This window comes from Acinonyx jubatus, chromosome A2 (assembly GCF_027475565.1).
Source record: "Acinonyx jubatus isolate Ajub_Pintada_27869175 chromosome A2, VMU_Ajub_asm_v1.0, whole genome shotgun sequence".
NCBI classification, from domain to species: Eukaryota; Metazoa; Chordata; class Mammalia; order Carnivora; family Felidae; genus Acinonyx; species Acinonyx jubatus.
The window spans coordinates 47,890,573-47,915,011 of record NC_069383.1 but is presented as its reverse complement, the minus strand read 5'-3'; the positions used below and the strand labels follow the sequence as shown (position 1 = coordinate 47,915,011).

General features: G+C 45.3%; 1 protein-coding gene and 1 long non-coding RNA gene across 5 annotated transcripts in view; one reads left to right on the top strand and one right to left on the bottom strand.

The window, feature by feature from the left end:
- Positions 1–24,439, top strand: part of LOC128314760 (uncharacterized) — a 35,254-nt gene that overhangs the window by 5,203 nt on the left and 5,612 nt on the right. For both annotated transcript variants that reach the window (XR_008296766.1, XR_008296765.1), the window contains one exon: positions 23,228–23,369. This is a non-coding gene — a long non-coding RNA (uncharacterized LOC128314760). The remainder of the gene's footprint in view (positions 1–23,227; positions 23,370–24,439) is intronic.
- Positions 23,062–24,439, bottom strand: part of CPVL (carboxypeptidase vitellogenic like) — a 112,409-nt gene continuing 111,031 nt past the window's right edge. Inside the window, exon 10 of one of the 3 annotated variants that reach the window (XM_053218278.1) lies at positions 23,062–23,348. In XM_053218278.1, coding sequence (XP_053074253.1) covers positions 23,244–23,348 — 105 coding nt within the window. In that variant the 3' untranslated portion in view covers positions 23,062–23,243. The remainder of the gene's footprint in view (positions 23,349–24,439) is intronic. The other 2 variants (XM_027075182.2, XM_053218277.1) reach the window with 2 other exon arrangements.

Sequence of the window (24,439 nt, the reverse complement as noted above, 5' to 3'; positions counted from 1 at the left end):
CATCTGCCAAAATGAGAGGAAATGATATACTTTCCAAAGAATGGTTCGGGGACATTCAGGAATGAAACTCAGGCATACCTAAAGTCTGAGCCTCCTGCAGGATACTCCTGTGAGATTGTCTTTCATTTCACTCAGTCTCCTGTGTGGGCATGAGTGTGTGGGCACATTAGCAGAGTCCCTCGAGCAGTCAGGTGAGGGGGAGAGCCAGGAGGGTATAGAAGCCCACGAGTGTGCTTCTAGGCCATGGCGGAATCCTCATTGCTCGTGATGGTGCCATTCACAGCCGCCTGTCTCTGAGGTCCCTTGGGAATCTGGGAAGCCTTGGCTGTGTTTGGGAGCATGCTCTTTTATCTTCTGCCTTCTCTATGGAGATTGCAACCACCTCTGTGTGTTTCCACATCATTTGCCATTGTAGCAGGTACATTGAACACACGGGTCGTAGAGGGTCCAGTTACGAAGCAACCTTACTTGTCTTTCCCAGGGTCTTTTATAAGCCACCCCGTGGAGGTTTCTTTACTACCACCTGGATGGAAACTTAGGGAGACACCTGAGTTCTCTGGTCACTATCAAAGTAGTTAGACGCATGGATCTCCAGTCACTTCAAGTCACAAAATATACTCTTATTTTAGTAATTAAATTTCATGTAACCATCAAAATCTTGCTTTGCAGATAAGCCCCCTTCTTGTCCCTTAAGCAAGTGAGAAGCCTTCAGTAGGGATGGGGTTGTGATCAGTTTCTTCTCTCTTAGCCCATTCACTGCTTCTACCCTATGACCCCTCCCTCCCCCCCACCACCATGTTAGCCACGGTTTCTGGTCCTTCCAGGATGGGACTTGGGGAGACAGAGTGGTAACCAAGGGGAAAGATCTTTCTCAATTGGTATTATTGTTGTCAAGCTTCTCCAGACCTGGCAGAGGCTTTGAGCTCTCTTTCTTGCCCAGGGGTTCTTAAGAGACCCACTAATGGGAGAAGACGTCTCCATTACAATAAACTTCTTGATTTCAGTGGATGACAGGCTTCTGCAGGGCCAGAGCCAAGTGGCAGCCCGTAACAGCTAGAAGCGAGGTGGGTGCTGTTATTGTGACGGGCATAGTGCCTGAGGCAGCAAGCAGAGTATTTGAGCACCCAGGGATCTTTAGCATTGGCTCATTGTTCTCAGTGGCCCTGGGGCCGAAATAGATGGGCAGTCGGCTAAGAATGGCTTGATGTATGTAATTAGGAAATCTCCAGGTCTAATGAACAGAAACTAAGTTGTTCGATGGAGAGTCATTGTTTATCACCCAAGTCCCAGACCTGAGTCAGTTCAGAGATACAGAAATCCGGAGATCACTGATTCTCAAACTGTGGCCAAGGAGCAGCAGCAGCATCACTTGGGAATTTGTGATACGTGCAAGGTTTTCAGGCCCTACCCAGTCCTACTGACACACACACTCTGACGGTGGGTCCCACAGTCTGCATTCCGGCAAGCCCTTCCACTCATTCTGATGCATGATCAGGTTTGAGAACTCTAACCATAGACAAAGAAAGGGCTGGATAGCATTTTGTAAGCTTCTAGCATAAATCTTCCTTTAAAGTCTTTCCAAAAGACCTGCAGCCATTCACTGGGTGACTGTGCACTGACGAGGGGAGAATAGCCAGCCAGACCTTGAGGGGATTTCTGGACATTGATTCTGAGTCAGCGCTAACCTCCAGAGGCCCAAAATGCCTCTGGAGCACCGGGGGTGGGTGTCACTTATGGTTATCTAGGGATAAATGAAATTTTGGCCTGTGGCTGCCTCACAGGATTCCAGTGGGTCCGTTGATCCGCATATGGTTATTTTCCCACTCCTGAATACAGTTGTAATAGGTATCCAGCAACTCGAAGTACCCCATTTTGATTCCCTAACCTGAGCAGTGAGCCTTAGGATAGGAGGCATGGCCTTGCAGAAGCTTCCTGGAATCTGCCGTTCCTAAATTGGAGTAAACCGAAAGCAATACCGTATCCCTGGGGGGCACTTCAGAGACCACGGTTTCCATCTAACCCTTGAACAAACAGGGTTCGTTCTGTCATACCCTGATTTAATTCATCTGTCTGGCACGTGCAACAGTGAGAAGGTTATTGGGGAGGGCCTGTGGGTTCCTGTAAAATTATTCGGGGACTGGACCCAATGTAGTCTCTTTACTGGATGACACAGCAGCGCGCCTGGCACTTTGTATGCAGCCATTGATCTGGCAGATGGTTTTCTTCCTCATTACCAAATTAGCAAAGATTACCAGCAGGAGCTTGCTTTCAAACTAGCAGGATCAGCAAAACACCCTCACTGTCCTATGTCGACTCATCTGCTCTCTGATAAGAGCTGATCTGCAGGCACCTCGATCACCCTGATGGTCCCCAGAAGAGCATGCTGATATATTATGTTATTGACATGGTGATTAGGACATAGCACATACCCTAGATACCTTAATGAGACACATGTATGCCAGACGGTGGGAAATAACCCCCCAGAAAAATCAGAGGCTTACTTCCTAGTGGCGTTTCCAGTAGTCTGGAAAATTTGGCATTTACTCTCCAAAGTGAAAGGTGAATTGCTATAGTTTGTACCACCTACCACTGAGAAAGAGCTACAATGTTTTGTACCTCTTTTGATTTTTGTAAACAAAAATTTTAACGTTTATTTATTTTTGAGACAGAGCATGAATGGGGGAGGAGCAGAAAGAGAGAGAGACGCAGAATCTGAAGCAGGCTCCAGGCTCCGAGCTCTCAGCACAGAGTCTGATGGGGGGCTCGAACTCATGAGCCGTGAGATCGTGACCTGAGCCGAGGTCAGATGCCCAACCGACTGAGCCACCCAGGCTCCCCTGTACCTCTCTTGATTTTTAAGATAGCATGTACCTTTTGAGTGTATTGTTCATGGCAACGTTTTGTGTAACACGCAAGGCGGCCAGTTTTGCGTTGGGGCCAGAGCAAAAGAAGGCTCACTAGTGGAGTTTCTTAGCCCTCTTGACGTTTTGGGGACAGATCGTTCTTTCATGTGGGAGGCTATCCTGAGAATTATAGAATGTTCATCAGCATCCCTGGTCTCTACCCACGAGATTCCAGGAGGACTACTACCCAGTTATGACAACCGAAAATGTCTACAGATTGCCTAATATGCTTGGGGGAGCAAAATCGCTCCCATTTGAAAACCCCTGGTCTACCGCATGTCTAGTTAAGGTTGAGGTGACTTTAGCACTCGCTGACAGCTTGACTTCAGCCTTGCAAGAGACCCTGAGCCAGGTCTTCCCAGCTAAGCTGTTCCCAGGTTCCTGACTCCCAGAAATCATGTGAGATAACAAGTGCATGTCGCTAAGTTTTAGGGTAATTTCTCACGTAGCAATAGATAACTAATACACTGAGCCCCCAGGCTGTAAGATTGGGCATACGCACAGCCACAATCCATCATCCATTGTCAATAGTGTATTACCAGATTGGGGTTGAACTGTGTCCTTCTGGAACTGACTGTTGACACAGGAAGAAAACATTTGGGCCAGGTTCACAGATGGTCCCTTGTAATTTGAAGGCACCAGGTGGATTTGGGCTGTCGAAACATTGTAGCTCACATCAGGAAGGTGGTAAGGGAAGTTCTCTCAAGGCCAACACATCCACTATTTACTTTGTCTGCATGGAGAGCTGGCCAGAGGTAGGGATTTACACAATTCATGGGTGACTAATGGTTTGATTGGCATATTGGTGACAGGGGGGTCTGAGGAAGAGGTTTGCTGATGGGCACTGTCCTATGTGAATGCTTACCATGGGGTATTCGCTGATGAGACTTACTAATCAATTGGACAGGACGGTCCATTCTGTGGATGTCGTTCAGCCCTTTTCTTGGCCACTTGAGGAGTATTCAGTAGACTCATGCAGACCATAGCTATTGGGGCAGGGATGGAAGCTAGATGTGGGCTCAGTAATATGGGCTTACCCTTCCCAAGGTGGATCTGGCTACTGTCACTGCTGACTGCCTTATCTGCTGACAGCAGAGACCAGTATTGAACCCTGATGTGGCATTCTTCCCCAGGGGGACCACTGAGCCACCTGGTAGCAAGTTTATTACATTGAACTCGTTCCAGTCCCACCGTCTGTTAATTTTCATAATGCTTTATCTAATGACATGATGTCCTACACAACATTGCTTATGACCAAAGAACTGATTTTACAGCAAAGAAAGCATAGAATTGGGCTCATGCCCTTAGGACTCACTGGTTTACAAATATGCTCCATGACCCAAGGCAGTTACCATTATAAAGTATAGGAGTAGATCATTGAAGTTTCAAAAATGGCACCGTTGGGAGACAACTCTCTGCAGTTTGGGTGGCTTTCTTGCAGAATGTGGATTAGACTTTGGATCAGCAGCAAAAAAGTAGTGCTGTGTCTCTTATGGTCAGGATACACGGATCTGGGAATCAAGGGGAGAAAAATGGGAGCGTTTCCCCTCACTCTCCCATGCAGCACATCACTCAGAATATTTGCCTGCCTTCTTTGCAGCATGGATCAGCTGGTTTATAGGTCTTTATTCTAAGAAGAGAATGCTTCCTCTAGGGACATACAGTTGTTCCAGTGAACAGGAAGTAGGTAGTGCCATCTGCCCGTTTCAAGTTGCCTACACCACTGAATTGACAGGCAAAGAAGAGGGTTACTGTTCTGGCTGGGGTGATTGGTCAGAATTCCCAAGAGGAATTGGGTTGCTGTGACACAGTGGTGGTAGGAAAGACTATGTCTGGAGCCCAGGAAATTCTCTTGGGTGCTTCTTAGCCCATCGATGTGCTAAGAGTTACTGGAGTAATATTGCAAACTGCCAGACTACTGAAAACTCAGGCCGTTCTGGGGTGCCTGGGTGGCTCAGTTGGTTGAGCATCCAACTTCAGCTCAGGTCATGATCTCACAGCTTGTGAGTTCGAGTCCCACGTCGAGCTCTGTGCTGAGAGCTCAGAGCCTGGAGCCTGCTTCGGATTCTGTGTCTCCCTCTTTTTCTGTCCTCCTCCCACTCTCTCTCTCTCTCTCTCTCTCTCTCTCTCTCTCTCTCAAATAAACATTAATTTTTTTTTCTGAAAAAAACTCAGGCCTTTCAAAAATGAAGGTTGAGATCATCCTGCGAAGTAAAGAACCCCAAACAACTGAGGTTTGGGTTCGAGGCGAAGGGAACATGGGATGGACATTGGAAGAAGCCCATCATCAATTATTATTCAACTCTTATCACCGTCAACCAACCAGTTTTGTTACCAGTTACCAGAACAGAAAAGAAGCAACTATGCGTCTTTTCTTCTTTGCTTGTGATGTGTAACATTGAGTATTGGTGGTGGCTAACTTTGCAGTTTGGACTTCAGGTTGCAGAATATCCAGGGTGCAATGGTGATGAGAAGAGAAGAGAAACTGCCATCACTGAGAGCTGATTACAGTAGCTGAGGCTGCCCCTTCACATGGTCCCACTCTGTGTTCCCCTCTTTTGGGGGGAGAGCGTGAGCCTGCGTTCCTCTGCGTGAGGAATAGGGTTGCGTTCTTTTGGGTGGAAGCACAATATAGTTGTTGAATGGGTGCAAGGGAATGTGTGGATCTGAGTAGCAAAAGGGTGCACGGGCCAGAGTGTGTCTTTCGGCAGTTGGGTCCAAGTTCATCCTTCGATGTACCCGCCGTCCCCTTTTCCAGACACGCTCCTCTGGCCGATTTCATGTTAGGTTCTTACAAGGGGAGGCACTGGTGTTAGATTCCAGCGCGGGAGGAAGAAATGAGCCATTCTCCCTGCTATAGGCAGCAGCAGGGACATAACTGGGCTTGACTGCTTGCGCGACAGACCCCAGCAGCCTTGGGGGGGTAGTTGCAGCAACATCAGCAGTGAGTGTCCACTCACAAGATCCAACTAAGGAACAGTGGCAGCTTCTGTCTTTAGGCAAGAGCCCCCTCTTTCTTTGCTCCCTAGCCTTTCCAGCAGTTTTTTTTTTTTAACCAGTTTCCTACATTGCATCCTTCTCTGCTTGAAATATAGAATATAGAATGGTTCCTACTTTCCTGTTTGCACACTGAGGGACACAGGAATTTTTCCGTATCAGCACAGAGCAAGCTTCCTCATTCTCCAGTTCAAAACAAACAAACAAAAAACCGGAATGCATCATGTTTTCATAAGAAGGCTCAGATAGTGAATATTTGTGTTGCCCTCCATCTTTTAATCAGTAAAAGCATTAAGGACATTTCCATTTTAGGAAAATATTGTCACGCCATATATTTGGCCATGTTCGTGTCTTTTTCCGTTTGGAATTACACCTGCCGATGCTCTTGTGCAGACTTCTAAATGGCTGAAATGGGATTAAACTAGACTCTGGAATCCAGCAGCTGGCTACTTACTGCTTAATAAGTATTCTAAAATACTGTCCCTGTGTGTCTTAGCCTTATCTTTTCCAAGTGAATGGGAAGCACCTTGAGGCTTGGTATTATGTTGCCTTTTGAATATGCAAAAATGGTGTGTGTTGGGGGACAGCTTCGCAGCACCCCTCCCCTTTTTGATGAATGCCATCTGAACGCGTCATCTGGCGGCCAGGAAAGAGCCCCGCGTTCCTTCCTGTGAACAGGCTCAGGCTTTCTCTTGAGGAAGGAACTGATGACACAGCCAACGCTGCCCCATAGGTTAGTGGTTCAAATCGAGGTCCTGGTCATTTTACTATTGGTCTCATTCCAGATCCTTTCATGGTGCCAGTGCTGCTTCAAAGCCATTTTTCCTTCATCATGAAACATTGTAAATGATTTGTGGGCGGTGATCTCCTTCAGCCTGTGCAGCCAGGCCCCTTGGTTCAGCCTGGGGCTGGAGGGCTGCCCAGACCAGCACAATGGCCTCAGCCCCAAGAGGCTGCCTCGGGCCACATCTCAGCCACCTGACTCTCGGTTCCGCTGGCCTAAAGAATGGGAGGCCTTTGCTGCTCTTTGCTCACACCACCCCACAGCTCTGTTTCCCGATTTTATCTTCTTTAGTTAATCAACCAGCACTTTTGCTCCCTTCTCATCTTTTGGGGGAGTTCTGACAATTCTACTTCCAGCTGTAAGACGCGTTCGAATTTTCTAAAACGGGAAAGGTTGGGTCCTGTTTACACTTGCCACGCCAACCCCCCTTCAGGCTTTTCTAGGAGGATTTTTCTTCAGCTGCTCCACACTTTTGCAGCAACTCAGAGTGTGACCAGAATCCTCAAACCTTCGAGCATCTTGGCCCATAGGGACACAGGACTGCAGTCCTAAAATGAATATCCAGTCCTGCTCCACGAGGCTTCCACTGCCCTAATCTTCAGCATAATCCCCTTAAAGCACGACGCCCTGGTAAATCCAGGCTGCTCCGGGATGAAAATTCTCATTAAGGGCAAAACCCAAAGCTGCTTTTGGTGGTCATGCTGTTCTCCCGTCAACCTCAATTGTCAGCCAAATTAACGAAATACATTTCTAATAAGCCGGCTAATACTGGTAAGGAGTCAATAACCAAATCCATTTGAACTCTCAGAAGCTTAAACGCTGTTAAATCCCATTTCCTGTTTGTGGGGCCGAGTGCTAGAAGATGTGCCTGGGTTACATTTCCGAACAGGTGAAAGAAAACATGAGGCCGCGTGGAAAGGAACGTTTTTTACTTTTTCTATCTCAGTAATAGTCACGACACGCAACGAAATGGCTATTGCATGTACTGTTCCGTTACGAACAGACACGACCGTTGTTTCAGTCACTCCTGATACCGTTGACAAAATCGTTTGTGTTGAACAAAGCAGCAGTTAGCTGAGATGAGTGGGACGGTGATTTGCTCGTTCACCAGACAGCCACATTCACGGGTTACGTCCACAACTGGATGGTACATGGATTTCACGGTCATTGATTGTAAAACTATCAAAACAGGAAGAACATGGAAATTCCACCCCCAACTCCTCGACAGCACATAGGAGATCTCTTAATGCACATGCTTTTCTTTTCCCTGGGATTCCACACCCGGGTTGGGAAGTGGGAGGCAAGCTTAGAAGCTGCACGTCTGACATCATCACAAATTAGTTTTACCTCTTGTTGGTGCATACTCCCTACGCTCAGATTCAAAGGAAACCCAGGAAACTCGTAAGTCTCCCTCTGAATTTCAGTCAAAGGATTCAGCCCTACGTCTTTCGTCCCAGCCGGTTTCCCTGTTGGGAGTACGGCCGGCTTTCTCTTTAGCCGTCAACATGTTCGGAATAGACTTTTCTCTGTGGGAAAAGATTCGATATAGCAGCCTGGGTTTTAGGATATAATTTCATTAAAAGTAAGACAGACTTCTAAAAACTCACTTCAGAACCATGCTGTGATTTGGCCATCGGGGATTTGGCCAACAGTTGTGGGAGTTCTATTAAATCAGCTGTGTGTGTGTGTGTGTGTGTGTGTGTGTGTGTTTCTAACTGTGAAAAGCGGAGTTTGGAATTTTCTATTTTCTTCAATCCTCGACCACTAGCTCAAATAGCTAGGGATGATTAAGAATAACGCGATATGGAGTATTTTCAGAATTATACATTCACTTTTGCTGTGTTTACCCAAACGTGAGGAGAACTGACAGAATTTCATCTTGGCGTATCGAATGTAAAGTATAGCCCTTGTACCAGAGTCCAGAATCATCTTCTGCATAAGGTAGGGGAACAATCCGTTACTACTGGTGGGACTTAACTTGTAACTGACAAAGGAGTAGTGCTTGACATGAAATCGGATTTTTATTTGGAATGGAAGAAAGGGTTGACTTTCTAAATACCTAGTGGTGGTTTGCAAATTTAAAGTAAGCTAGGTTAAACATGTTTTAAGAGTCTCATTGCTTGCTAAGAGTGAAACTAGGTCAGAATTTTCCTTCTTAACTCCAAGATAGATAAACACTTCTGTTTCACACAAAACACCACAAAATTTAAAAGGTGGGCGGACTTCCATTTCCCATTAGAAAATACCTCAGTTATTCAACAATAAATATTAATGAACACTTACAAAGTGCCGGGTACTCTACCAAGAGCTGTAAATACAGGGTTGAACATAATAGAGCAAAATCTCTGTCTTTACAGAGTTCACGTAGCTCCTCGTATGGGCCTCTGGAATGAACTGAAACATTAACAAAGTGTTGATATGAACAAACTAATGTTCTTCACCAAATGGGTGAAGTGGCAAATGTGATAAAAACTATAAATAAAAAAATACTGCACAAAGGACTTCCGTGACATTATTTTCCTTTAATGGAGCACTAGGATCCTTGAGTTTCTTCAGTATTGTGTCGATTGTAATCAACAGGACTTTTAGATTCATTTGTCCTATGGAAACGGTTGTTTTCTGGAAACCATCTTGCTAAAGAAACACACACACACACACACACACACACACATCTTTCCTGGGGAGATTCAGAACATGAAGCCGTAAAAGATTCTGGCAGGATGAGTGCTGAAGGGAAAGGATGTCGGCAATTGGAAAATGACTTAGTTGCCAGAGGCTATGTATGATGACATTAGGAGGCACAAGATGGAATTAGACTGAGGACATGTGCAGGTCTGGTTAAACTCAAAGCATCCAACAACCCACCGTGAACTGATTACGGGACAGCCCTAGAGGCAGCCAAATGCAACTTTTCCTATCTCTGGATGGGAGTCTGATTTTGAAATCCAGAGTCTGGGGAAAATGATGAGGAATCATGACTCCCCTCCTTGGCGCTTTGCTCTGTTCCATCCACCCCACTCCTGAGTTTTGGTGTGAGCCCGGTCACAATGTGCCTTTCCGTTTGGAAGAGTGCCAACCTAGAACATCCCCATGGCTACAGGGAAAGAGAAAGGAGGTAGAGATGTAGGAGGGGGAGAAAGAGGAAGAAAGGAAATGCTTCTCTGCTTTGCAAGTGGTATGAACTTACGGGTTGTGCTGGCTAACGTACAGCTGCTTCTGTCCTTAGACACGTCCCCCCCTCCCCCGGTCTGGGCACCTGGGCCCCCCCCTCCATCTGGCACTAATTATCTCAGCCAAAACAGGGTTGTTTGTTGGTGGTGGTGGGTTGTGTTTCTTCCTAAAATTTCCCGTTAATTTTGTCCTGCCTTAGGTTTGTTTTCCTTTCAGCAATGCAAGACGAATAAATTCATTGGTTGCTCAGGGGCAAAAGCAGCTTTAACAACCAGCCAAAAACATCATTCGGCTGTAACAACAACGGTGGTTCACTGGTAAAATCTGCATTACTCAGACAACACCCAGTGGGCTTTCCCCCTTGGCCATGAACACACCTGTCTCCTTCTCTGGGCTCTAAGAGCACACCTCAGCACGGGCCCCATGGCTCTTCCAGAAAGAGCCCTCCCAAAGCATATGCGAGAATAGGAGGCCACGTCGGAAAGTGCTTAGGCTTGCTGCCTGATTTCTAGTAAGTCCTCTCTGATTTTGTTTGTTTTTACCCAGACACATGTTTATTTTCATGACCGAAGAGCTTATAATCCTGGACATGGAACATAAATAGATGTTATGTTTTCCAGTTTATGGTTGTGCTCGTCAGTGGTTTTGCTACCTTGATTTGGGCTACGTGTCATTGTGCTACAAAATGGTCTGGCTCCTTTAAGAAGCCACACATTGTAGACACAGAATCAAGCTGAGTCATTCACCAGGGGGAGAGAATTAGGAACAGCTGGGGGCAGCTACTGGAGGTAAAAGCAGAGACAGAAAGGGAACAGACTGCCTCTCTAGGAAATGTTCCAATGCCTCGAGCCCAAATGTGGAGGGGAAAGTTTCGCAGGCATCGTCTTGCTAATGACGACAAATCCTATGCACCGCGAGGCAAGGACGTCCCCTGTGTTAGGGAGGAGACAGGCATCCCTCAGCCGGCGGCCAGCCGGGGCCATGCGGGCCAGCATGTTGTCACTCCATCTCAGTCTACAAGGTTTGTGGTCTGAGCATCCCCTTCCTCGTAAAAGTCAGTGGTCACCGAGCACCTCCGTTGGCCCTTGGAGGAGTGAGTTGCCTTATAACCACGTTGCCCAAGGGACTGGGTCCGGTTAGAGATGCACACTGAATCTCGGTGAATTAAAGGATATTAAAACTTACAAACTGATTAAGTGAAGAAAATAGGACACAGTATTGTCTCAAATGTGAAACAAAGAATAAATAATAAAAGACTAGAAGGACGAGTATTAATGTTTAAAATTTATATTTGGTTATGTCTTGGCCGTGGGCGTATGGGTCATTTTGGGGGTTCTATGTATTTGTTCATATTTTTATGTTATCTTTTACTTCTCAGTGTGGCACACAGAGCCATACTCGGTCCGTCCTTTAGTCAATAAATACTTCCCGTGTTTGACGCCCTATGGGGGAAGCAAAGCTAGGCAGGTCCCAAGTCTTTAGCTTGATCTGCCATCTCCCATGGGTCTGATGTCACCAGCCCTTCTTCCGGGATCGGATCGCTGAGCTTTGATTCCCCTCTCAGGACCAGAACCCCTTGCTTTTCCTGCAGCGTCGGTAATGTGTCCTCTCAAATGCAAGCAAGACTCCTGCCTGCCCTTCCTTCAGACCCCGCTCAGATGTCAGCACGTCAGGAAGGCTGTTTCTAACCACCCGATACAATCATGCCCTCATCTGCTTTGATTTTCTTTATGACACTTGTCAATATATATCTTCAGAGATACGTCTGTAGTTGAACACTGATCTCCCACCGAAATGTACTGGCTTTGAGGAGGGGTCTTCAGTCTTGTTCTTTGCTAGATCTCTACCATCTAGACCAGTTCCTGGCACATAGTGGGCCCTCGATAAATATTGTTCTCTTCCTCAATGGAAAAGTTATGATAGGCGTTTTCCGTATATCAAGAATATCAGTGCACAAGTTCAGGCATTCAGAAATATGTTGTCTTTGTTTTTTACAATATTCTTAAAATTCGGACCCCAACACCATTGCACCAGTAGGAACTTTCATTTCAGTTAATAACTGAATTCTTCCCTCCCTACCCCTTCTCAGGGGGTGGAGGGTGTCAAGATTCTAAGAGTCTAGTGCACTGACAAGGGCTTTGAGGAAGGGACACTGCTAATCGACCTAACCACATTTTGTCCCCATGGCCCCTTCATGCCTGATGGCCATCTGCCGTTTCTGGGCAAGGCTGAAAACGTCAGTGCCTATAGCCTCAGCTCCCCAGATGCTTCCACCCAAAGGCTCTTCCTCTCTGGGGGCTTGCCCCAACATGGCCTCTGCCAGGAACCCACAGAACTTGCTCCTCCCCATAACTGGGGGGATTTCTTTTTCATCTGTTGTTTCCCCACTGTGTTTCTAAACCACTAAGCTTTTCTCAAACTCTGCCCTCCCCTTGGGCCTCTGGCTTTTAGAGAAAGAACAAAAGCCAGAATCCTTCTGCTTCTCATCCTGCCACTTACCTCCCTGAGGCAAAGGATGTGGAGTCTGCTACCTGCTCCAGTGGGGAACCGAAAGGGAGAACTTCAGACAACTCGGACACAAGACAGAAATGCAGGTTGCAGGAGTGGGACAGATAATGCAGAGAAGAACATGATTCCATTGAGACCGGGGTGGAAAGAGTGAGACCCAGGAAAAAGGAAGACTTAAGGCATCTTGCCCTTGTGACGGAGCCTGGAAGGCTGGGCAGTATTTCATTTCATGCAGTGTGGGGGACAGAGAGAGAAGCATAAGCAAAAGGGAAACGGGTTGTGTATAGCCGACGGAAAATGATCCCGTCCGACCAGATGTGTTTGAGCAGTGGGAAAAGAAGTGCCCCCAAAGGTAGGTTGGAGTCATGGCGTGACAGGCCCTCAAAGTCAGGGTGTTTTGATGTTAACTTGAAAGTTACTGGGCAGCCACTGGGTCATAGAGCGAGAAGATGAGAAGGGTGTGTTAGAAAATGAAACGGCAACACTACCGAGGACGGATTGATGGTCGGCGCTGGTGATTGGGAAGGCCAAAGCAGGGAGAGCATTCCTGTCATCTAGGAGGCAGAAGGAGAAGAGAGATGCAAAACATATGGAGGGCATAGCACAGGCAGGGGTGACCACTGGTTCAATGTCAAAGGCACCGGAAGGATGGTGATGGCAGGAATGGAGGTGTTCTCTGCAGATGAGGAAAAACCAAGAGCAGCTGCTGGCTCGCGAGGGAAAGGTAACGGGCTGCTCATGTGGAATCAGTTTCCACCGGGAAAGTTGGCGCTGGGGGCGGGACGCTCAGAAGAGCGGTCTTTCCCGTGATGGGAAGGGGATGTGGGTAAGGATGCTGCAGGCCTTTGCTGGGGTTGGGGACGAAAACCAAGGGACCCGGTGTCGGCATTGCTTTGATTGTCTCAGTATAGAAGGAGGCAGGGCTGTTTGCTGAGAGTAAGGGGAGCTGTCCCTGGGTCACACTGGAGCTTGAATGTGGACACCGTGTGAAACAGCTGCACCGGGGAACATAAAATGAGTCTGTTCCCAGGAAACAAAAGGGCAGACCCACGCAGCGTCAAGTTTTCTCTCCATAAATACAGAATCCTGGTGGTTTTATGAAATCTGTCCGATCAGACACAAGAAGAAATGGCCTTTAAATCATATATCTAGCTTGAGGCATATTTTAATTATACCATTCTCCGTGTTTTCTGCTCTCTTCCTTATACGTTGTAGACCACCCATTAGAGATTGCTTTTTTAGGAATCTATCAAGATGCCAGAATCCCCCAGCATAATAAACCTGGAAAAGTAGCACCTACTCACGGCCAGCATTCCCGACTCCCGTGCTCTCTTGCCCAGTGTTGAACTTCTTTTCCCAGAGAAGGTCATCTTCGCCTGCTCTCAGGCAGATGGCAGGGGTGGGATGGGGTGGGGAGAGCTCATCACAAAGACCCGTGGTACTTCGGGCTTCAAGGTCACTGTTGCATCTGCAACCGAAGCAGGTGAGAAAGGGGAAGCTGAAAATCCACTTCACGCTGGGGTGGGCACTGCGTGCTGCCCTCTGGTGGTTCAGGAAGCCATCTCTCTGTTTACCCCCTTTTGTCTTTTCCACGCCTCCCTGTCTCTCTAGATCTGATCTTTGTTTTTATGTGGTGGTACCTCTATTGGGGATTTAGGGACTTGTATGAAGTGAGATGTAGGAAAGAACAACGCAGACCTCTCCGCATTCTTAGCCTTACTGATATGGTCTTCACTAAAAAGACGATCCCGTGAGAACTATGGGACTAGTATTAAAACACCCGATTTCAACTTTCATACCTGGGCATATCCTAATAACATAGGATTATTGCATCCTTTTTCTCATCTTTGTAGTATTTCCAAGTTGGATATGTGGCTATCAACTCTTTTTACTCTGCTCCAGCCCAAGGGGGATAAAAAAATCCACTGAAGAGCTGGAAATCACAGAACATTTGCAATCACATGCTCCCTGGGCTGGAGCTTTTTTTTTTTTTTTTTTCTTCTCTCTGACTACCCGGGAAGGGAAGAAATGATCTAGAACCAATGCTATGTGGAGCTTGGTTTACTTATGAGGCCAAAAGAGAATTGCATTTCTCATTACGTAAGAAACTAGAACTTAAGGACCCATTCTTAGGTTCTAGCCCAACAAATGTGATGATTTTTTTCAGGGGCAGACAGGACATATTTGAGGGAGCTGTGCCTTAGTAGAGTTCCCTTTTCCTCTGTCCCTCACAGCCCAGGAAAGTACATGCTGGTGAAATTTCACCCTGAACAAACTACCTCATTTGACCAAACGAGATCTTTGTCCACTACTCCCTCCAGCTTGTCCAAGGTCCGCTTCAATTTTCTAGTGCAACATCACTCCAAGCCTTTTTTTTTTTTTTTAAATAGAATCGGCATATTTGTTCACTTTTGTTTATTTTTGCTCCAAAGCCTTTGGCATTTCCCTCCAGTGAGTCACACTACGGGACCATTTCAAAATCATCTCCGTACAGGATATGTCTCTTCTCAGGGGAGACGGGAAATGGGTAAATGACAGCCTGTCCCAAGATGTTACTGTATAGTGTGCGGGGATTTTCTTTTCTTTTTATTTATTTTGAAGTTTATTTATTTTGAGAGAGAGAGCTCAAGGAGTGGAAGGGCAGAGAGACCGGGAGAGAGAATCCCAAGCAGGCTTCTCACTGTCAGTGTAGGACCCGCAACGGGGCTCGAACTTGCAAATCACGAGATCATGACCTAAGTCAAAATCAAGAGTCAGATGCTTAAGTGACCGAGCCACCCAGGTGCCTTATTTATTGATTGATTGATTGATTTTAGCAGGCTCCATGGGGTTGGAGCCTAACATGGGGCTTGAACTCACAACCCTAAGATTAAGGCCTGAGCTGAGATCAAGAGTCAGCCACTTAACTGACTGAGAGACCCAGGCACCCCTGTGTGTGGGGATTTTAATAAAGTAGTGTCCTCTCGCTTGCCGCCAAAGCCACGTGACAAGTGGGCTTGTAAGGAACAGTCTTCTAGGTCTTTCCCTGATTCCATAGAGACAAGATGGGAAAACTATAGCATGGTTGTTAGGGGGTTATTCCTATCAGTTGATTATGGGAATCAGCCCGTTTACTTCCTCCATTACAAGAGTTTAGATAGTTGAGAATTTGGATTTTGCAACAAAATACAGGATACAGGTAAGAGGAGAGAAGGCAGAAGCAGGGACTGCTTGGACTCTCACCATTCCTGGGGCACCTAACTTCTTCTTCAGGCCTTCGTTGGTGCTACTTACCCTTTGCCTCTGGAAAGCCTCCAGCCTTCCTCCCCACTCCTCAGTTTGGAAAACTCCTTCTTCCCAGAAGTCTTTAGTCACTCTATATTCTTTGCTCTCAAAGAGCTTTGTACTTTCCTCTAGTAGAGTACTTGGCACTCTGGGATTATGGTCATTTATGCAGTGGCCGCCCATCTTCCCTTCACATGGCCCCCTGTCCCCCAGTTCGAGGGGGCAGAGGAGTGGGCCAAATATGTCTCCGTATCTTCACCACCCAGAAAAGGTCCTGTTGTATAGAAGGTTTAATATGATACACCCTAATATAAGATGGCAAGCATGTATGGGCCAGGGATTCAGGGGGAATTTCTGTTCGTAATGCTGGCGTGGGTAATCTGGGTTTTCCTAATCTCTTCTCCTGTCCTCATTTCTCTTAGCCTCTTATTTCCCTTTTCTCCTTCGATTCATGTAAGAAAATATAAAGTATCAGCAAAAGTTAATAGATGTACATGTAAATGTTGATTATAAATAGGCATTGGGATAGTGGGAAAATTACCACCCTGTATTCCCACTACACGTCAAAATGTAGAGGCTGGCTTTAATCTTGCTGCTGAGCTTTGACTTCTGCATGTGGTGGACATTTTTTGGCTCTTGGCTTCCCAGCATCCAGGCCCCCTATCTTCCAGTAACAACACCCTGGGTTGTTTTGGGGGGGGGGCATGTAATTGTCTACCCCCATTGGGTGTGGCCGTGGTGGTACTGAGTTCGAGGTGGCCCGCTCTCCTTTGGCCTGGGAAGAGTTACCAGTAGTCCTCACTGTGTAGTGTGGGGTTGGGGACAGGATGCTGTTACTTAATTTTTGCAATGAGCAATGTGAAAACGAAAGACTTAAGAAAAGTAATTGTTTGCCCCCAAGATCTGGCCAGATGCAATGAATTCTCCTGTTAAATCCATTTGAACAGCAACCACAGCCCTGGTCTCTCCTACTCAAATGCACAGGGCCCAGGGGAATACGCAGAGAGCACAGCATCACACTCCTCAAGTTGCCAAAAATCCCTTTAAAATGATTGAACAGATGTCTTTTCTTGGGGTCGAACGGATATCCATCACAAACGGCCTGCTTTCCATTCCAGGCTGGTCGTCTTAGGGGCAACAAAATCAATCACTCTCAGGTTTGTTTCCTGGATGTTTCTTAAACCTTTGGAATTATACTAGCAATAACCATTACAGGATGCAGGAAAACTAAACGCATCTGTGCAGGTCGCTGTATTTCATCCCAGGGTACAAACTTCCTGTGTGATGGTGGTGTGGAGGCAAGCCTCCCTCCACTGGGCATCCTTGCAGCCGGGGCTCAGCATGGAGTAGCTTCTGAGCTTAGAACCAGAAGATTAAATGGCATGAAGACCGACACAGCCGTGGCTCATATATCATCAGCAGTAAAAGGAGGTGGGGGGTGGGGGAGTCTTGTCAGAATGCACGAGAAGAAAGGAAGAGGACATTGGACTTTCCAAAATAAATCGGGGCTCAAGTCAAGTAGTCTGTCACGGGATCTGTGCTTGGTTTCTGGCCTTATCTGCCACGTTTCTGGTGGCAAGAGGAAAGATGATTTAAGCACTGCACATAAATAAATAATTATTTGTAATTTATTATTTATTAAAGCTCTTAGTACTTTTCAAAGAATTGTAATTCAAGAGTCCATGAATTCCTCGTGGGTGGAGCAGATACCGTATCTAAACGTTTCCAAGAATCTGGCTTACGCAACTTTCAAAATAAAGCGCATTTTTAACGAAGGCACACACCGCTTGACCCCACATGGGTCACTGACACTTACCTGTCCCTATCATCAGGTGCGAAAGCACTTGGGGATCAGGAGGCAGCGTGTCTCCTCCGTGGAGAGATGATGGGGTTGGAGGAGAGACACCCGGGTTTGAACCTGGGCTGGCCCTGCCACGGGTTGTAGCAAGGCGGCAAGTCTCTTTGTATCAATGAGGGGCCATGACCTCATCTGTGGAATGGGAAAACCATCTCCCTGGTGATATCTTGTGAGCATCTGGTGCATTTTAAGGGCTTAGACAGGATAGCTGTTATTATTACCTCTGATTTCACAGAATTAGGTATGTCCAGCTAGAGCAAACCCCTCTTGTGCCATGTGGGAACAACTCCTCGGTGGTCAAGGCTGAGCCTTGCAGACCTGCCCGTGGGCTTCCTCAAAGGCAAGCCCACTGCAGCAGAAGTGCCTCTCTGCCTCCTGACAATGGCAGTCCAAGGTCACATCAACTCACTCCCACTCCGCCCCTCAGCACAGGGCAGCAATAGCTTTCAGCAAGCATTCCTGGCCCCAACCCCACTGCTTTCTGCACCGTGGGGGCGGGGAGGGCAGTGCTGAATCGGTTCCTAATTCCAGGCTCTGTAGAATTCCAACTCCCTCTGATCTCAGCCAACACATGGCCAGTCTCCCTCTTTTGCTTCCTCTAACCCCTCCTTCTGACGAATTTCTGGCACCCTCATCATCCCACTGTCAGGTTGTCCGGGAAACACCCCTGGGATTTTGCTGAGCAGATTTAGTCCATCAGGGCCTATCCCAGGGCTCTGCCTCCATAGCAAAATGAACCAGAGGGGAGTTCTTTCTGAGATTCTGGGGCCAGTTATACACACACACATACTATATATTTTATATGTATATAAATTCTATAATGTGTATATAGTATATATACACATACATCATAAGCAGAAAACTGTATAAAAATCCTAAGTCTTCCTCCCCGCCACCACCAACACCCAGTCCTTCCTTCATTAATGCTACTAGTCTCTTATTTATCTTCCCACAGACACCAATCCTTTACAAAACTTCTGTTTCTTTCCCTCCCTTCCTCTTTCTCTTATTTGTTTATTTAGTTTCCCTTCCTTTCTTATAAATGAAAGCATAGTGTATTGTTACATGCTTTGCTTTTTTAATTTAACAAAATAGGTATGGGGCGCCGGGGTGGCTCAGCACGTGAAGCGTCCGACTCTTGATTTTGGCTCGGGTCCTGATCTCACGGTTAGATTCCTGGGTTTGAGCTCCGCCTTGGGCTCTGAGCTGATAGCGGAGCCGGCCTGGGATTCTCTCTTTTGCGCGCGTGCGCTCTCTCTCTCAAAATAAATACATAAACTTCCAAAAAAATCGGTACATAGTTTAACACACTTTGTTACATGTGGACTCTCTCTGTCCTCTCAAACAGTGCTCTTCCAAAGATACATAAGGATGTGTCACTCCATCATTTAAAAGTTGCTGAAGGCATAGCAAAAAAATAATTATTCATTCATTTATAGTCATGCCACGACTGTAATAACATTTACCTTATAAAATCGTAATCAACATAGAAACATTAAAATGATAAAGATGAAATTTTACATCCTTCATTTTTAAAAACCGTATTTGATTTTTAGTAGCACGAGTATATTTACTTTCTAAAATATCACTGCTAATATATTTTTAAATAGGATCAATGTGTTGAATATGCTTTGTCATATTTGAAAAATCTAGGGTCACCCTTTTGTGATACAGCAATTCAAAGTCTGGTTATATGTTCAGTTTACTTTGACACTTGGTTTCAAAGTCCATCAGAGCTGAAGGAGACACTTTACAAATGGAGACACATAGATCCAGATGCAAGAAATGCCTCATTAGATAAACTTTATTAGCTCCCCAAACTCATTTTTCAATTCTACCTATCCTTTATTCAAAGATGTTTGTTGAAATTTTCTTTGATATAAGGGTTTTTTTTTCCTTGTAATGTGCCACACAAAGTAAATGGAAACATTTCCAAACATCTGTTTTCAAAACGCTCTTGCCATAGTTTGACTTTCTTTGGAAAAGAAATGACTTTCTCGGGGCGCCTGGGTGGCTCAGTTGGTTGAGCGTCCGACTTCGGCTCCGGTCATGATCTCACAGTTCGTGGGTCAAAGCCCAACAACGGGCTCTGTGCTGACAGCTCAGAGCCTGGAGCCTGCTTCAGATTCTGTGTCTCCCTCTCTCTCTGCCCCTCCCCTGCTCATGCATGATCTCTCTCTCTCTTGTTCTCTCTGTCTCAAAAATAAATAAACATTTAAAAAAATTAAAAAAAAAAAAGAAATGACTTTCTCAGTAATTGTTGATATGTCACTTCTACCATGAAAAGACAGATTGTATGTTTACTATTTATTGATTTGTGTGTGTGTTGACTTTAAAAAAATATCTGCTAGACGACATACTAACAATAGCCACTTGCCATGACAGAAAATGACAGCTAGTCTATGACACTTGCCTGTTTGTCAAAGAAAGAATGCACAACTCATTCCCAGGTCCTACAGCTCTTTAAATACACTGCCATGAGATTACCAGTAGGGTATGAGAGGCCTACTGGGCCATTCCCCATCGAATGGCAAAGCCCTATAAAGATCCCACTCTTTGAAGGCTTTGTTTTTATGAAATGAATCCCATGGATAGTATCATATCAGCATGGAACTTGTAATTGGCAATACGCTGGACCCAGCACCACGAGAAGGTCCCTCACCTCTCCTCCCTATAGCTCCCTCTCTGTGTGGAAGTTGCTCAAAGTAATGGCAGCCATGTGGGACATCAGACTGTCTCATGTTTGGACCAAGAGGGGGCATCTTAATGGATTGTCTTGAATGTCCCACGGAGAGTGTGTACCCCACCCAAAGGTTCTCTTACACAAAGGACTCTCTCCAAGTGAATTCAAAACCTTGTTTTCCTTTAGTCTCTGAACTACTCTTCTCTCCCTTCTTTTAAACTAAAATACCTGCCAGATTTAGTCTCTATAATACTGTACCCTCAGGGGAGTTGGCTCAGGTTGCTCTGGGAAGACCTGGCAGGTCGTCCCCCAGTACTCCCCACTATCCTATGCCTGGGGCAGGGAGACACTAAAAACGACTGCACCTACAACTTCTATTTATTGAGCTATTATTTTGTGTTGGTCCCTCTGCTGTTCTAGAAATGCTGTCGATTCTCTTTGTTCACTCTAGTTATCTTCTATAACATCTCCCCAGATACTGAATTAGTGAATTCTAAATCATTGAACCAGGGGGACATACAGGAAGCATGTGGCTCCTACTAGCCTCTGGTCCCATTTCTGTCAACCAATTAATCCACAACCTTGTTTTACGTGTGTTTCTGTTGAAAGAAACCTCATAAAATAGATATTCTTGCTTGATTAATATTGAACTCATGGCCAACAGCACTATAAGTCATGATTGAATGAAGAATACCTAACAGATGTACTTTCTCCACAAGGCGCACCACAGCCTTCCTGCACCGAGGGAATACTACACGGTATTTCAGTACTGTGTGTAGGAACCCTTTTGAATGGCAAAAGCACCAACAAAAAGCACAAAAGTGCAAAAAAAAAAAAAAAACAAACAACAAGGAAAACAAAAAACACATGGCACTAAATAGACTACAAAAAGAGCACCTGTTTGGCTGCAGCTGAGAACATGCACGTTGGGCAACTCAAATTGTTCATTGCTTGGTACGTGTTCGTGAATGACCACAAAAGTGAGCAACTATTGGTTTTGGGGTTACAGATACATTTTAGTGAACAGGTCATATGAACGTGGCATCTATGAATAATGAAGATTCACTATATCATCTCATGGTACCCTTGTGAAATGGAAACTAGTACAATGACGTATGAACTGAAAGGAACCTCAGCAGTCTCTTCGGGCTGCCTCCTTTGGGAGTTGGCAAAGCGAGGACAGTGAGGTGACATACCCAGAAATGTCCACTGCAGGTGTGACACACATGGCATTTTCCCAGCCACAGTTGGTACCTTTTCCACTGCATATTTTTGGGACCAAATGCAGCAATGTAAATGGCAGGTGGGGCCACATGCAAAACTAGTTTATTCTCTGCAATAATTAAAATCTGTTTTTGATCAGAATGTTTGATTTGACGACTCCTCCTACATGGGCACAAGGAAATATATATATATATTTTTAATTTTTTTTAATGTTCATTTCTGACAGAGAGACAGAGCATGAGTGGGGGAGGGGCAGAGAGACACACACACACACACATACACACAGAATCCAAAGCAGGCTCCAGGCTCTGAGCTGTCAGCACAGAGCCCGACGCGGGGCTCAAACTCACAGACCTCGAGATCATGACCTGAGCTGAAGCCGGACGCTCAACTGACTGAGCCACCCAGACACCCCGGAAATATATCTATTAAAAAAAAAAAAAAGGAAGATCACAAACCTGAATGAAATCAGGCACAAAATGAGAAGTTGAAAAGACCCCAAATATTTGCAGCAAGAATAAGTTTTGACTTTTTAAATTCAGTTCTCCAGTGAGCCAATTCATAAATGGGTAATATGAGAGGGAAATGATGTTGAAAAAGCCAAACATGCTGTAGAAAATTAGAGATGAGAGCACATGATGCATAAATAGGAGAGATGTGCCAAGATGTGATATTTTAGCTGGAAAATTACTAATGTGTGCATATTTATAAATGTATATATTTTGATGCCCAGAGTATCTCAAATTTTTTTGAGATTCCAACAATTACACAAAATTAGTTCGTTCTCTATGTGGCTACAAGAAGCACAGAATTTAAAATCCAAATTGAAAACGGCTCATAACTAATGCGGCCTGCAGGCTGTTTGGTAAATGGGTACACTTGAACCAACAAACTAAAAACCCCCAAAAAGCAAAAAAAAAAAAAAAAAAAAAAAAACAAAGAAAAGAAAAGACACAGATTCAGTGTGTCCTTTGAATATGATCCTCTACGTATTGCCAGTTGGTGCATTGTTACTTTTATATGTAAAATTTCTATTTCAAAGAATTCCAAGCTACCTTTCTTGCTAAGACTGTCCACATTCCAAAGTCTTGTCCACCACCATCATGATGGCACCCATTCCTTTGGAATGACAATGAGATGCTCTTACCCAATACTACTTCTGAAATACTTCCAGGTACATACTATGACAAACTCTATTGTTACTTACAGAACAAAATGTTGTGACAACTTTACTCCCCTACTGCACTTTGCACACACTCTTAGAAGGAATTTAAAATTCCTATTCAAGACCTCCGCCTTCCGTTTATCTGTTTCCATCTGAAACAGTGTCTCTGAATCCATTCTTCCCATCCTTTCAGTTACAAGATACCATTCCTAATCACGGGTAGCATTTTCTTTAAAAAAATTTTTTTGGTTTATTTTTGAGAGAGAGAGAGAGAGACAGACAGAGACACAGCATGAGCAGGGGGAGGGCAGAGAGAGACAGAGAGACACAGAATCTGAAGCAGACTCCAGGTTCTGAGCTGTCAGCACAGAGCCCGACGTGGGGCTCGAACTCATGAACTGCGAGATCATGACCTGAGCAGAGGTCGGACGCTTAACCGACCGAGCCACCCAGGCGCCCCCGCATAGCATTTTCTTACAGTTAATTTTGTAAGGAGCCATCTCTCACCCAAAACAGAACCTTACTTGTTTCAAGGATAATTTTTATTGATGAGAAACATTTTAAAGCTATAAAAAGCTATAAAAAGGTACTTTTCTCATTTATACGACATTTTCAGGTTTGGAAGTTTTCTTCTCAAAGATTAAGTCCTCTGACCTTTTTTTTTTTTTAGGACAGCAGCTTATCCATCAATAAGGATCCCATCCTCTCTCGAAAACAAATCGATTGATCATGTCAAAAGATCTCAGCGGCTGGTCGTAAGGTAAAATGTGCCCTCCACCTCGAACAATTACCTTGGAGAAGAAACGTAAAAGGTAAAAAAATGTTAGAGAAACGGATGTTCTACATGAAGGGAAAATTTTAGTTCAGATTAAAGTATTTTTAAAGCTTGCATGAAATACGGAACATATTCTAACAATCCAGGCCTTTGGGGCATGCTGATTGTCTTAGATTTGATAGCTTTCATAACAGGTACGTTAAGGTAGGATAAGGTCTACAAGTGTGTGGTTAGCTACTTTAATTTTTTTTTTTTACATTTTTATTTTATTTTTGAGAAACAGAGTGAGACAAAGCGTGAGCGGGGGAGGGGCAGAGAGAGAAGGAGACAGAATCTGAAGCAGGCTCCAGGCTCTGAGCAAGCAGTCAGCACAGAGCCTGATGCGGGCCCGAACCCACAAACTGTGAGATCATGACCTGAGCCGAAGTCGGACGCTCAACCGACTGAGCCACCCAGGCGCCCCGTGGTTAGCTACTTTAACACAAAGTTGTGTTCATCTTTCACATGCATGAAGCGTGAGAATTGTCTTTCTCCTCTTGGGAGGGAGTCGTCTGCTGTCCCATGGTCGGTTATTCTTACCTGGTGAGGACTACCCCGGGGCCAGGTCGGTCCACAACCAGCTGGAGGGATGCACCCAATTCCCCCCCTTCAGTCTGATGACCCATGTGGCCCTCACCCTGCACTCTCTACCTGGCATCTCAGCGTTTGCCATTAATACAGGGGATATTTGGATTCTCCAAAAAATTAAAACGACAATAAATGGAAGTCCTTGACACCTGAAATGTTAAAAGGCCATCTTTTTGAGTAGCACAGAGTACTACTTCCCCCCCCCCCCACCTTTTATTGTGAAAACTATTCAAACATACAGCACATCTGAAAGAATTTCATAGACTTACCACTTAGGTTCTCTCGTTAACGCCCACGGTACTCATTTTCTCACTGTCCATCTATTAATCCATCTTATCTTTTTTGACACGTTTCAAAGTAAAATGCAGGCATCAGTACACTTCCTCCAGATTTTATGTAAAATTAACACACCCTGAAATGCACTTGTGTTTAATACGGACTCACTGAGTTTGGATGGCATGGTTACCTGTGTCACCTAAC